The sequence below is a fragment of the Ciconia boyciana genome, chromosome 7 (genome assembly GCF_034638445.1).
Source record: "Ciconia boyciana chromosome 7, ASM3463844v1, whole genome shotgun sequence".
Lineage (NCBI taxonomy): Eukaryota > Metazoa > Chordata > Aves > Ciconiiformes > Ciconiidae > Ciconia > Ciconia boyciana.
The window spans coordinates 65,563,918-65,579,377 of NC_132940.1; the positions used below are offsets into that span (position 1 = coordinate 65,563,918).

General features: G+C 40.7%; 1 protein-coding gene across 1 annotated transcript in view; it reads right to left on the minus strand.

Annotated features, from left to right (window-relative positions):
• The window catches only part of RSRC1 (arginine and serine rich coiled-coil 1), a 180,430-nt gene that overhangs the window by 33,574 nt on the left and 131,396 nt on the right, over positions 1–15,460 (minus strand). The window contains exon 8 of the mRNA XM_072868510.1: positions 1,603–1,671. Within this exon, the coding sequence (XP_072724611.1) occupies positions 1,603–1,671 (69 nt within the window). The remainder of the gene's footprint in view (positions 1–1,602; positions 1,672–15,460) is intronic.

Genomic DNA, 15,460 nt, shown 5'->3' on the forward strand with positions numbered 1-15,460 from the left:
AAACACAGCATGTGTGGAAGGAGAATCAGGTACCTGGAAGGTATAGGAGAGATGAGAAGAGATGAAGGCACAACAGATGCAAAATTAAAGTTCCTATCGTTACCTTGAAGTTCAACTCGGTGTGCTCAGAGATAGGAAAAGAGAGGGCAGACACAAGGAGACTTTCCAATAGGATTAGAGAGACTGGAAAGAAAGATGATGTTTTGGAAAGACTGGAGGAGATGGCACAGTAGAATTGTAAAGATCGCTGCCGGCCCCTTTAGGTGTTTTCTGCCATTTGCTACATACTCAAGCAACCTACTACCTCTTCCCTTTTGCACGACTTCTCCTCTTTTAGATTAGCCTAATGATTTTGTTATCATATCACACTAGGAATTAAAAATATCTCAATCTCTTAAATTCTCCTTCAATTTCAAGCTGTCCTAAACAGCTTTACTTCATATCACTCTCCTCCATAGATGATGGCCTGGCCCTAACCAAAATATGATTGATATTTGGGCACGACGCTGATTTTCATAGTAAATGAATCCATCAAAAGGCCAGCTCTGAAAAATACATGATCTCCTCAAACATGACATCATCTTCAAACGGAGGTCCTGTTTATTGGGTGGTTAAAAGATTGAGCGAACATCCATGCAATCCCAGGTAGGCAGACAAGGGGCACAGGGTAGGGAGAATCAGGAACACATTTACACGGAGATTGTTCCGTGTATTAAATAACAGTTACAACCTGAAACCTATCATCATTTAAATCAAATATGCTGAAGAGAAAGTTCGCTGCAGTGACCAATGTGTGACAAGATGTATTTCGAGAGTAAAACCACTGCAAGGAAGACCTTCACTATATTTTTGTATGTTTAAGTCAATGCAAAAAAATAATAGATGTCACAGAGAGTTAAATGTTTCATTTTAATTTGAACAAATGAGATATTTTCTCTGAGACAGGGATGTCCTATCACGGCTGAAGTGAGAAACTTTGAGGCTCCTTAGATGGTTTGCATTGGCTCTGTCACACTGTTGAAACTGTCTCTTCCCATTGCTCACCGACATACAAGCAAAACACATTTGTTTTACCCAGGCGTTATACGTTAACTTTCCACCAACTGTATTGCAAAGGAAACCCGCTCAGATCCTGCCAGCTTTCGGTGCACCGAATTTCATCGAGAAACAGATTAGTTCACTTGGTGACATCATACAGACTAAATACACCGCCAAAATTAACTGCTGCGCTGACCGTTTTAATCAAGTAATACGTCCAGCACACAAACCAGTGGCACTGGCTGGTCATAAGGTCCTAACATATGACTTTGTCTCAAATTATTGGGTTGCTTTAATGGCAGCTAAAATATTTTTTTATATAATATGAATATATATAAAATATGAAACTTGTGGTGCATTTAGGACTTCTTGTTACCGTCACAGGAATGTTAGATGGCCTAAGCAGAAAGCTGTGGTGAACTAAGGGAGCGGCAGAGCGGTCATCTCGGTTTCAGACGCCCTTATAAGAAAATCACGCAGCCCCACTGGAACTTGGTCCCTTAAAAATGGTTTCTAACTTACAGGCTTTTAGTTTGTTACTGAAGGAAAAAAAAAATGCATTACCTTCTTCCTTTCTTTTCTTCGCTTCTTCTTCACTTCTCTCTTTAGCCTTTAATGCTTCATCTGCTTTTGCTAAAAAGGAAAGAAATATAACAACAAATTTTATAATTAGTTAATTTATCTTGCAAAACAACATTTCCTGGGGGGTTAAACCCAATTCCAGATTCCTTTTTGCAGGTCCCACAATGAAGTCGATGGGCATGAAAGAACAGAATTTGGTTCTTAATGTAGTTTCTTTAAAGATATTACTACAGTTAAGACAACAGCATAAGTGGTATTATGGAGGCTAATTTTTGCATGCAATATTACTTCAACGCAAATCTCTGCATTCATTTTAGGTTAAGTAAAACTTTTAAGAGTTTTTTTTCTTAAATACACATCTCCCCACCCTACTTGCCCCTGAACCGAACTATAAAGAAACAAATGCAGTGCATTTAAAAAAAAGATTTGCTACCATAGTGAGTAATCCATAAGACCTCTTTTGAGGATAAAACAGAATCAAAACAATGTTTTCAAGGATGCAGAGTTGCAGATAGCATTTAACATAGGAGTCAAATACCTATTACTTAGTATTAAATTAGGTAGTATACAATTTTCTCTTCACTGCAAATCATAGCAGCAGTACTTTATTCATGTTATGACAGTATTCATTAAAAAGAATCTTTTTCCCTCTAGAAACCTCTTCCCTTATTACTTAATTATCTACTAGTTGCTCAACTGCAGGGGTTTTCAAACACTTTACTACAGATGTTAAGGAAGATTAAAAATATACAGCACAGTAACAAGGGACTATCAATATACTCTGTAAATTAATTAAATTTCTGTTCTAGCACATCATTTATTCCAAAGCATTAATGTCTCAAAGGAGCCATTCTCTTTTATTGCCATCTCACTGCCTGATGAGTGAACTAAGTGAGAATAAGTCTCTAATAGCATTATACTCGATGAAATATTAAGTTTTAAAAAGTATCACCGTGTCAAAAGGAGAAGAACCAAAAAGAAACAGAATTCAGAATTTAAACCAGGCCTTCTTCTGTAATGAAATCACTGTAAACTGTGGCACAAATAGCAAACGCTTTTTCAGTTTTGCATAGGCTCAGTCCTACCACCTCCGGAATCGACCGGGAATTTATAAAACAACATTCAGCTCAGGGGTGGGGTGTGAAGTGCTCTTTCCGCCCCCGTGTCTTTTTGCAGCCAGCAGCTACCCCTGCTTAAAATATACAACTTAAACAGCGGTGTTACAAAACGACAGAAGTAATTACATAGACATCTGTTTCCATTTACATGCTTTTATACATATTTAGACTACATTTAAAGTCATGAAATATTAAAACTTTTCTGCCGGTGAAGATCATTACAAGAATCTATTAAATTAGATTATAAAAACAAACTGCTAGTAACTCTAAAGACTTTTACTTCATTTACACTTTATTCTCCCTGGTAAAAGGACAAGGATAATAGAAATTCCATTTAAATTCAATTTTGGTTATATATGTAATTGTAGATATACCCCTTGAGTCATGTAAAATGCTCAGCTTATGTTTCTTTCAAATTATCCCGCTCAGATTCACATTCTACTCCTTACAACTGTCTTCAATATGTATTAGCAGAGCTCATTAGGCTGAAATTTAATAATGCAAACATCAGGTGGATTTCAAGAACCTCCATTATCATCACAAGATGGATTGCTTATATAGCTCTTGGGCCAACTGGGCACAATTTAGATTCAATAAACTACCATGCCTAAATTTGATTTATCTATTCCACTATGCTATTTTGTTCTTCCTTACCGATTTGTTGCTGCACGGGAACAATTCATTGGGTATCTCAATGGTTATCCAAGGCAAAAAATATTAAAACACACATGAAGGATGTCACTGGTCTGTGACTAAATTTCTACTTTGTATTTGTTAACTTTAAAATGCTAATTTCCAACCCTCGTAAGTACAGTTAAAACTTCTGCTAGCAGAAACAGAGCCGTCCTTTCAAGTCCTGGTTAATTATATGGACAATGTAGCAATTTAGGAAGTATCACGAGGACAATTCTCTACCCAAAATTGCTCATTATCAACAATTTAACTTAGCCCATAAATCTACAGAGCAGTAAGTCTCTGAGGTTATAGGGCACCGTCCATTACGACCAACAGAAGTCACCGAAGCCATGCGCTGCTTTAAGAATTTAATGCTAACAATTCTCTGAAAATATTTTAAACTCTCTTATCATTATTCACTTACAAAGCATCATTGCAAACTCAGATTTATTTTGACCAAATCAAGTTGTGATTAAACAATATTAAAAGATCCTTACAACTTATTCCAAAAGGTAATACAGGCTCTCCGTTCTGTGGACTGCTATGCCCTTGCCCCGTATTTCAGGGTGTGCAAGAATATAAAGTGAGTGTGAGTGGCCGCTCACACTTAGAAGCACTTAAAAGCCCTGATATTTGGAAGAGAACTCGGTTCTCCCGCAGTGCACGCTCCTTAAGCCGGAGGAGGACAGACGGCTGCTTATCACCCGCAGCAGATCAAAGAAGTCACTTCAGCAAAAGTCTGGTTTTAATTGATCCAGGTAGTTGGGAGTGCTGAGATTGCTCCTGAAACTGGGCTTCCTGCATGGATAAACAGCTAGCATGACAAAAGTCTGACTGCTTACAAAGCTTTCTAAAATATAAAATAAATAAATAAAGAGGTGCTCGAGCTTGCAGCATTTAAGAGCTCATCCAACCCCAGATAAAATTGCAATTCTATTGATTTATTTTTTTCTCTCTGAGGGATGGGAAAATGACACGCAGAAGATGTTTGAGAAGTTTACCTACGCTAAAGTGATAAAGTTGTGAAATGCAGATATTCGCTAGTAGCTAGTGGGCTGTTAATACAAGTATAACAGGATGAAAGAGAATTTTAGTCATTTCCAGGTGCCCCTGACAGAAGTGCTTGTTCCAGCCTGGCTGGGATCAGCAGCTCATTGTGCTGGATGCAGCACAAAGGAAGAAGAAATAAATCCTATCTTTGCAGTGAGAATAAACTATGAGCAAAGAGTATGGACATGCTGCTCAGGCAAATAAACACAATGCAGAAGTGGAACGATATTGCTAAGTCACAACAAAGGCACTAACATTTAATTAAAACTAAGCTACATTAAGTACCTTCTCTGTTATTAAAAAAAAAATCAAACCAAAACACCCTTCATGTTTCCATATGCACTAATATCCTAAATCTGAATATGCTCGTGTTCTGAAGCTCAGACTAGCTCTTTGATCAGCTTCATTTCACCTGCTTTCCAAAGCCGATAACCACGTAACTAGAAGCGGCTCAAGCCAGACCTGGCAAACCCACCGGCATCACAGCCCTTTCTGAAGGAGCAAATGCAATTGCCATGGATTTTGGGGAGCGGAGAGCTCCCTAATGGAAATGCAGGTTGCCTGCCAGACCTGCAACTTCGGTTCCTGTTGAGGAGCAATTATGATGTACAGATCAACAACTGCGGATCAATGAACGGTAGGTAATTCCCCAGGGCCACGATCAGGGGGGTGAACCTGGTCCACTCCTTTGCCGTGCTTTAACCCGTTCAATGCAGACCTGCAATGCCAGCTGATCTTTGGCTTATGCTGAAAAGTGGGGTAAAAAGAAAAGAAAAGGAAGAAAGTGGACGATTTTGTATACTTTCCGGTTTGGGAAAGGGAGAGGGTAGGTGTTTCTGTATCTCCTTGATATTATCTATAGGCTCACTGTAAAACTTTGGTGATGGAATGAGCTATCAGAGATTAAATACAAGAACAAAGAAGAGCGATTTGGGAGCCACAGGGAAACACTGGGCTGGTGTAAATCAGCACAGCTTTACCAACTTCATCTGCAGATCCCAAGAATTATCCCACACTCTGTGTTACTGATATTTTACAGAGATTTTCAGGTTTATGCTCAGACACTGCCATTCAAGCAGGCTCTACTTGCTTATGCACCAAACATTCACTCATGCAGAAATTCAGGTTCCTGTCCGTTTTCCCATCCAAACTTTATATACTCACCTAGATTTTTCTCTTTAATTCCTTCTTCTCAACTAATTATATGAATTCAGAGTCCTCTTCCCTCTAAATTGTTACTCCTTTATAGAAAAGTCTCCCAAGAAATACCCTCTCACTTAAAAAACTTGATAAAAGTATTTTAATAAACTACAAGCATTTAATAATCTATATCCCTCCTAAATCGTAGGACGTTTTCTGTTCTCTATAACTTGATCATTTTTTTAGTGACAAATAAAAATGAGGAAAGGAAAAAGAAACTGAAAAACAGAATAGGAAAAAAAGAATGAGCGACATCGTAGGTTTTGAAAACTATTTCAAGCTCAAAACATTAAAGATGATCTTATTTCCTTACCAACGTGGTATGACATATATTTGACATTTAACAGTTACACTACTACTTGGTGCCTCCTCTCTTCCAAACCACCTCCTCAAGGCTTTATCTAATGAGTGTCCTTCAATCAAATCAACCGCACTTCCCTCATAACTATTTAGCTTCACAGTTTGCATAAATAGTTACGCAAACAGTCACATTGATGATAACTGATAGTGAGAAAATGAAAAACCCTACCTGGTGCAGGACTTCGTTATAGGAACAGAGCATGGGAGACTCCTGGGTGCCCAGGAGGCATCAGGGAAGCCCCAGAAGAACCTGAGGTTCAATTACAATTTTGTTTAATACCAAGTTGCACCGTAGCCTACACGGCTTTGAAGTGACTTGTTCTTAGCCAACTAAGATGAGGGTCATCCCCACAGATAACAGATGCATTAAAGCCTGACAAAAATGTCTCTAATCAAAAGCCCTTGGTACTATGATTAAAGAAAAAGGATGGTCACCGATGAGCCTGACAATTTGCACGGCGGAGTGAAAAACCACCTTTATGAACAGGAGCAAAAGTACTTTTTCTATTGCTTTTCAAAATTGAAACGAACATGTTTATACAACAAAAATGAGATAAATGATTTTAAAATGTCCAGCCTAATGACACCACACAAAGGAAAACCAAAACACCAGTGGGGAAATGCAAATTAATGCATTAATAATTTGAACAAGTTCCCAAGTGCAACACAGGTACCTTCAACCAAACTCTTAAATCCTAACAATACCCTTGGGTTTCTTTCCATCCGCTGCACCCAGTATTTTCTAAATAATTTCAGAACCACCTCTTTAAAAGAGTTTTACTCAACCAACTTCCAGCTGCTGTCATGATCCAACATGGGAGCTTGAAGCACGGGCAGGATGCCTCAAGCCATCACAGGGACAACTGCATCAACTTTACACTACCCACTTCACTAAGGTAGAAAGCCAAATGCATTATTAGACGAACCGTTAGTGCAGAAATGGTCAGTATTGTCCCGGAGCCGCAACGTGCATATTTTAAATGGCGACGCAGTATTTCAAGTGGTAGACTGTCCAGGATGATGACCTTGACAGGGTTCTGGCTGTTTGAACTTCCAAAGTTCAGTCAAACCAGCGAGGACCCAGCACAGTGTGGTACTGGGGCATCTCACCCCCAGTGCGTGGTGCCCCGGGATGGCCTTTCACCATGAGCAAACACGTACAGCGACCTGCTCTCGTGGCGGGCAAGCACGGCATGGGATGGACATTGGGAACGGAGCAGATCTTCTCTGTATGAAGAACGGTAACATACGCTCACACTTGCTTGTGCTGCATCCTTGAGCATAGCCAGAGAGCAAGGTGAAGGTAGTTAAGGTCTCAAAATGCCCTAAATGCAAGTGGGAACCAAGAGAAACAACGGAGAGTGTATTGAGGAGACGCACCATGTACACGTGGAAGGGAGCCAGCAGCAGCAGCCTGGCGCCTGAGCAGCCCCGTGCTTTCAGAACCAAGTGTTTCAACCCCTATCTTCACAAGGTTTCGCAGTAGAGTTCTGTCAGAATCCCTAAAATCACTGCTCTAACAACGGTCTGTATCTAGCAAATAGTTTAAATGGTTACAGTTACAGTGCTTGCAAACATGGCTTCAAGCTTTTTCTTTGCCGAACGCTACATATTGAAATAATAATTAAAAAAACCAACAACTAAAATATCCTAAAATGCATTTCTCATTATTGGGCAAAAAGTACTGGTTTAACTATACTGCTAATTATACTAGTTTTCTATATTATGTTATTAAATATGCTAGTTAATTATACTAACTACACATTTTCTTTGCTGGTCATTTAGCCCTGCTAATACTTTTAACTGTCTGATCAGTTCAGGTGGCACTAGGAGCCAACAGCCACCTTTAGCCTACCAGGAAGATGTACAAAAACACTGCAAAAATCAATAGATTCTGCATTAAAATATGCTGCTTTACTGCATGACATTATGCTAACAGGAAAGGTTGGAACAATCTCTTTGGAGACTAGATCTGATAGAACACAAAAAGAAAGAAGCTTTTCCAGGGGAAAAAAAAAAGAGAGAGAGAAAACAAATGGTCTTCACAAATAAATCATCTTCTAAATAGCATAAATGATGTGCATCAGCCCGTCCCTGCTTGAGAGCCGCTAAAACTAGTGGTTTTCAATGCTTTTGTAAAGACTCAATGTATGGATATCACCATTACTGCTACAGTTAGTTCTACGAGAAACACGTCTCCCAAGCCACAGAGACAAGCCAAAGTCCTATAACAGATGTATAATATTATTTTCTCTTAATTATTGAGTATGAGAAAAATGGAAAGTTAACAGCAACAAAAACGAACTTTCAGTTAAAATCACAGCAGTTTCTCTTCATGTATTTTGCAATACAGCGAGAGATTGATCTTCCCCAGGCTTTCACTACCAATTTCTCATCTGTAGATAACCGCAGCGTTCATCCGCGTTAATATTTTTATACACGTGAATACAGACCTGTTCACTGCTTGTAGGTGCTCCTTAGAAAGTTACTGGGTACACGGCCCTGTGGCCTCTGCGGGTGCGTTCCCAGTGCCCCGACCGACCTGGAGGGAGCCCAGGGGCCACTCAGCCCCTCGCTACAAAGGGAAAACCCTTCGGAGGGTTTTCAGCCCCTCGCCTGGCAAAGGGCAGCTGGGGCGGGACAGGGACCAGCCTCCCTCCCGGCCAGGGGTGCCTCCGGTGCTGCGAGCGGTGCTGCCGTCTTCTGCCTTCGTTAACGAGGCTGGTGAGCAACGTGCACGGCTTCCCGGCCAAAGTCCATTTGAGGTATTTCTATTCTAAAGTAATTTGAATTGCTTTTATTTCTTCCAAAGAGCCACGCTGGAGAGTATTGCCGAGCACGGCATTCCCTCTTGTGCTTTGCGTGGCTACGCTTCAATTTTGGGAAAAGCCGTACCTACGCTCTACCTAAATAAGACTGTTTGGGAGTAAGATACGGTGCCGGAGGAGGAGGCTCCACCACAGCTCAGCGGCTCCACCAGCGCCAGCCGGCACTCGCACCCTCCCGGGGCGCAGGGCTGAGCCCCCGGGGCCGCGGAAGCGCTCGGGTCTGGGAAGCACAGAGCCGTTCCCCGACGGACGGGCACGTCGGAGCGATGCTTTAATCCTGAGCAGCCTTGCGCCATGCCGAGGTGAAAGAGTTTCAAGCAAAGATGCTAATTAAAAGAAGGCAGAAGAATATGAATTATTTCAAGGTAGAAATAGGGCAAATGCTGTTTTGGGGGTGCAAAGGGCATTTCGGGAAGCGTGGCCCGGGCTTGTGGAAGAGCCCCCGCAGCAGCACAGCCCTCTCTCACCGCTGCCGGAGGAGGTGCGGAAGGTGCGCAGAAAAGGCTCGGCCCCACGCCGGGATGCAATTGGTTTTACTGGCGAAATTAAAAAAAAGAAGAGTGTCAGAACACCCATCAACTGCAAACTGCAAGTCGTTTGGGGAAAAAAAAAAAATCAATGTAATTGTGGACTTTCCAACTCTTCAAACTTAAAAATGCAGGCTATACGTTTCAAGATGTATTTGGGGAAAAGAAAGCAGACAAACTCAAAACACACGTATGGACATTACATCTAAAATGTAGCCAAGCCATGCACGATGCTAATCAGAAAGACTGAACTGTTTTTTTTTTTTAAACACAAACATTTTTGCCCTTATAAAATATTCAGTCAGCTCACATATAAAAATACAAGTATAATCCATTATTAATTTACAAGGCCTTATTTAATTTACATGCTATTTTTCTCTAGTATATTAAATTTATCAAGGCTTGTGGAAATCCTGTCTGCTGAATATTCATATACTGACATGTAAAGTTATCTATTATACATCCAAAAAATTCCAACACAAATGCAACACAACTGCTTTCTCAGATATTTCCTGAGACAGGAACAGAAGGAGCAGAGTCCAGCAGCTGTTAGTTCAAAACCAGAAGTGACACCACCACACACATTTTTATCGTACCAGATTTATGCCATTTTTCTACATTTTTGTCTTTTTAGTCCATGCTAAAATAACATTTCCCCCAAATTTAACAGCACAAACATTCAGGTGGCCACTTGTCTAGTTCATCCATGGCCAAGGGTCCCCTAACCCTGCCACGATGGCTTCATTTAGCACCGTCCACTCTAATTACATGGCAGCCGAGTAATACGCTACGACACCCAAACGCGAGAAGCTCCTGCCATTGCTGTCCGAAGTATAATTTAATTATGCCCCCGACTGTAATGACAGGTATCAGAGACGCCCGGGCGTGGCGGCGGGTGCAGGAGCTCGCCGCTCCCTTCCCCAGCTCTGCGGGTCGCGGTTACAAACCGCCCCTAAGCACAAATCTCTGTTTTCAGCTTCTCCGCTCTCCCTGGGGAGAGCGCCCAGCGCTGCCCTTGGCAGGGAGAAGTCATCCCACCCATTCCTCCCGGCCCAGGGGCACGCTGCACCTTCTTTTTCACCCCTTTAGCAGCATTCCTGCTCGATTCCCTTCCCGTAGTGATTTTGGAAAGTATTTCTTCACTTTGGTTTAATGTCTCCCGCTACGGCGCAGCTAGCGAGAGTCTGTCTGCTAGCAGCCACGTGGGTTTTTCAGAATATTAAACATATTTTTGGCAGAAGATATATCCGGTATATAGTATGTAGAAGTATATATCCGATATATGCTCACCTCAAAAAACACAAGGAAAACCCAAATGGCGTCTTCCTCTTGTTCTAATGTTGGGTATAACCAATACATTTGTGAAGATAAATCCTTTAACGCCAACCAGGCAATTTTTCACTAGTTTCTTTTTTTTTAATTGTCACCATTTTCAAAATGCAGTTTGTGGCTAGCCTGCTGGCTATGAATGACACAGGGCGATGAGAAAGCGCAGCATAAAAGAAAGCATATCCGAAATCACGTAAACCTGCATAGCGCAAAATAGCAGAAGTTATTCTTAAGTCAAAACGGGTTAAATATTAAACAAACTTCTCTAGAGAGAGGGGAGCACATACATCCTTGTCCAGAATGTTAACGCGCCGGTCAGAAATCCGTAAGGGAAAAGTACCCTGGAAAGGGACAAGGGGTGTTGGGAAGCAAAAGGTAAGAACTGACAGATAAAATTCCGTACCGGGAAGCGGGGCCGACCTCCCCAAAGACTTTCCGTATCCCGGTTACTGCCTACTGTATTAAGACTGCCCTTCTCATCACTTAATGCTTATTTTCATCACTTTGCTTAAAATATTGATAATCAATTAGGGCTACGTCTGTTTTGCCACAGAATCTGTGTCACAGTCTATCAGACTGTCAGGGCCAATTCAGTCCTCATTCAAAGTTAATTTTTTCTTCATAAATCTGCCTTTGGAGGAGTCATTAGGCGCAGAACATAGCCCGAGGTGCAATCACCTATTCTCTTTCATTAGCGGCAGGCAGGGAAGGTGAGGGAGATTATTAGAACTTTGGAATGATCACAAAGCAGCGTGCTGCCTGTCAGATCCCCCCAACATTTAATTCATCTCGCCAACTCGCCGGCGCGCGCTGCCAACAGTTTTAAATGGACATTATTCATGAACATCTGTGACATGCTGAATATTCTGAAGCGGGAATGATGAAAAAGCGGTGCCCCCCTTTGACTTGAAAATTAATTCTATGGTCAAAACAATTAGGAATATAACAAACATGTTTTGTGATGTTATTTTTAGTCCTCCAAGATATTCCACTTAAAAAGCTATTATTTCAGAAATATAGGTATTTAAACATCAACGTGCATACTCTAGCTGGGCCAGCACAGTATTTTATGGTATTGAAGACTGATGTGCATTTCCCTTACTATGGAAATAACAAGTTGTTGGTTTTCTTTTTTTAAGCAATTACAGAATTAGCCAGCTTCGCTATCTGGTTCGTTGATGCGTTTCCAAAATGTAGCCAAATGAGATGACACATTGGATTTTAATACGATGCCATATTAAATTACAGCACGCCTTACTCAGGGTGGACAATCGGTTGCAGTGCGTGAAACAGATTTCCAAAAGCAAATATTTTTATTGCTGCTTCTCTTCTTAAAATGAGCACGCTATGGCCATTATAGCATTTTTAAGGTGGGAATGGCAGAAATGCTGGTATGGGAGACTGGCATCCACAGAAATGCAATAAAAACCCTACAGTCTCTACGCAGTATCCCTTAATACATGCAAGGGTTTTAAGATGGAGATACTTTAAGGAAAAGTAATTTACATCTAATGAAATAACATCAAGTAGTTCCTTGCATTTCACTACAAAAGTCAAAAGAATAGTAATTTACATTTTTTTCCTGTTATTACTATGAAAACGGTGTTATCCTTAGCAAACTTCTCACAACCCCCATCGTTCTCCTCCCAAAATAGTCTCGTTTTCCGACTGCAAAATTAAGGGCCCGATCCTTAGCGAATTCAAGCTGGCACAATTCCACTGACTTCAATAGAGCTAAGCAAATTTACTCCAGCTGAGGATCTGGCACTAAATATTTATAATAGTAATAATAAAGAAGACTTAATAAGCAGATCTTGGCTAGATACATTCATCTATTATTTAGTGCATTTCTAATTTCTTTCTTTCTCACACAGTTTCCCCCCCACACGTCTGATAAAAAATTCAACTGAAATATGTTTTAACACTAAAGATTAATTGGCTTAAATTGCTTCTGTGGCTCGACTCATTGCAGTGGATGCTATTAAATATTGCAAAGATTTGCTTCCATCTCAGAAAAGGCTGTACATTACCAACTTGGACATCTTGTAGTCAACTGATGTTTCACCTAAGACCCACACCCCCCAAACTGCAGCTGAGCTCAGGAAAATAGCATAATTGGATGGAATTCTTGTCTTACCTGATATTTGGTCTTGGAGAGAAAAGTATTTCTTAGAATAATTCAATAATTTCAGTGGAAATGTTTAACTGGCACCTTCTGCCTGAGTTAGTTTCTTTTGGGGGAAGGGGGTGGGAAGAGGAAGAGCTCGGGAAAGGGAAAGGATGGCCCAGAGTTAAACATTCCCCTAATCCCTTGAGTTTAAAAAGGCAGTAACATTTGGGAGAGAAAAAATAAATTCCAGATATAAAAATCAACGGAGTAGAGGATGATTCTTTGCTATCTCCTTCAGGAATATTTTCACCTCAACTGGAAAACTTAGAAGTCATGAAGATGAACAACTCCAACTTTGCTTCAACTTAGTTAAATTGTTCTTAAAACAATACTTGTTATAGAGTTGTTTCTTCCCCCTCGCACACCACGGATGGAGAAACGAGAGAACAACGGAGGGTCTCCTACGGAAACAGCCGTAACGGAGCTGTTGAGCAGGTGAAAGGAGGGACGCTTTGGTGTAAGGTATTCCTCGGTCAGCTTCAAAACTGTTTCCATTTCTGCTCTTTGGCCATCGTTGCTGCACGGAGAATTCTCCTACCTGTGTCCCAACTCAGCAGCAGCGGGCTGCCCTCCTCCCGCTCCCTGCCACGGGAGCCAATGCCACCACTACGCACCTTTACGCACCAATAGCACCTTTTATCCAATCCGTAAATTCACATTTTCCCTTTTTCTTTCTTTCCAGCCCGGTTGGAGGGCGCAGTTTTAGCAACTTCATGTCTCCCAGGCTGGCACAGCACTACTGCTCTAGTGAACTAGAGTTCTTTCATTAGAGGACTTATGCAATCTGCATGTCTAATTGACGCTAATTTCTACCTCTTAGAAATAGCAGAGAGACTTTTACGAATGCATTTTCTAACCATCATCACGTGAAATGCAACCTGCAGGAGGTAGAGCGGTATAGGGGCTTGTTATTGTTCTTATTGCTATTTAGATTTCTGCAGGGGCAAACCGGATCCTTAGGGCCTTCTTTTGAACATCTAGGAATCTCATGAAAAATGTAATTGCAATATAATAATAATAATAATGATTCCGATAATTAATTTCAATATAAATATTGACCCCAGATATGAGGAAGGTGTAAATTACTAAGGCGACACCTGATTAACCTTAGTCTGAACTGAGACCAGTAGAAATTATAAGCAACAAAGAAGAAAAAGCCATAAAAATACAAACAAAATATTTCAAAGTGGAAGAGCTCATATGCATTCAATACGGTTGAAAGCCACTCTTGAAAACGCCCAACACTTATCCAAATATGTCAGTCTCCAAAAGGGGGGGATGCTTCCAGAATGGATGCGGTCTAGTCCCAAGGATCTTCACATTTTTGGGGACAGCATGGGAAGAATCTCAGAGCCTCCGAGAAGCATCCACCAGAGCAGAGCAAGCTGCTTCAGAACAAGTAAACCTTAACGGCAATGATGTAGATTTAAAATTTTATATTAGAGCACAATAAAATATTAATATAAGGGAAAAAAAAGCAAAGCTAAGAAAAAAGTACATATAGGTGAAGCAAATTTACTCTATCATAGAGCACAATGTAATGGAATATAGGTAATGTACTACTGCAATTTTTGAAAGAACAAATACATATCATGTAAAAAGTAAATAAACTGCATTACATTAACATCTTCTCAGATCATAAAATGAATATAATGCCAACATTGCCAAATGAGTAGCGTAACCGATGAATCCTCACATACCACCACCAATTTGCCTCCACAGGTAAAAAGAATATGAGGAGAGGGTTCGAACACGCTGCGGCTGGGTACGGCTGCGCCGCGTGCCATCGGACAGCGCACCGCACGGATGCTGCTGACGGCGGGATGGAGTTCGCTCTGACAGGTGGCGAGCACCAAGAGATGGGGACAGCCATGAGGAGAGGACCCCAGGGCTGACTTTCATCTCCCCGTCCCCCTTCCTCCTCCTTTTTTAAAAATCTTACTTTCTTTTGGAAACCACGGTGGGAAACTGGCTAAACACACAGGGAATTTTAGTACCATACGGATGATTTGTTTTCATGCTTGTCATGCAAAATTAAATAAGGAGGCCACAATATCAAAACAGGTTTGCATTTTAAGTTACAGCCTCTTAAATTCAATTGCAGCCATAAAATGAAATATAAAGGAGCTATCTTGAAAAGAAAAGAAACGAACGTGTTCTGAGTTGCATTATGTGCTCTTGTGAAAATAAAATTTTTGTATTATACGTATTACCAAATAAATTAATACCTGTTATTTGGATTAGGACTTTGAAAAACATATGTAAAAATCCTGAAGAACGCTCTTGTTCTTGTTGGTAAGAAGGTGGTTCTTTATGAAAGTTTTGGAAATCTGTGAGCTTGCCACCTCACAGAAGAAACAAATAATGAAAGAAACATAAATAAATCACTTTAGGTTTTTAAAAAACCTATGGGGACATGAAAATCTCAACTATAAAAGTGCAAGAACTTTTTTCCTATAATAAAACTCAAGCCAAATGAGTCAGAAACAAGAAAGCTCTAACTAATTAAAAATGGCTGTGGAACATACATATATAAAAAAAAGCTGTTATCTTCTGACCCCTGTCACCGACAGACTGGTTCTT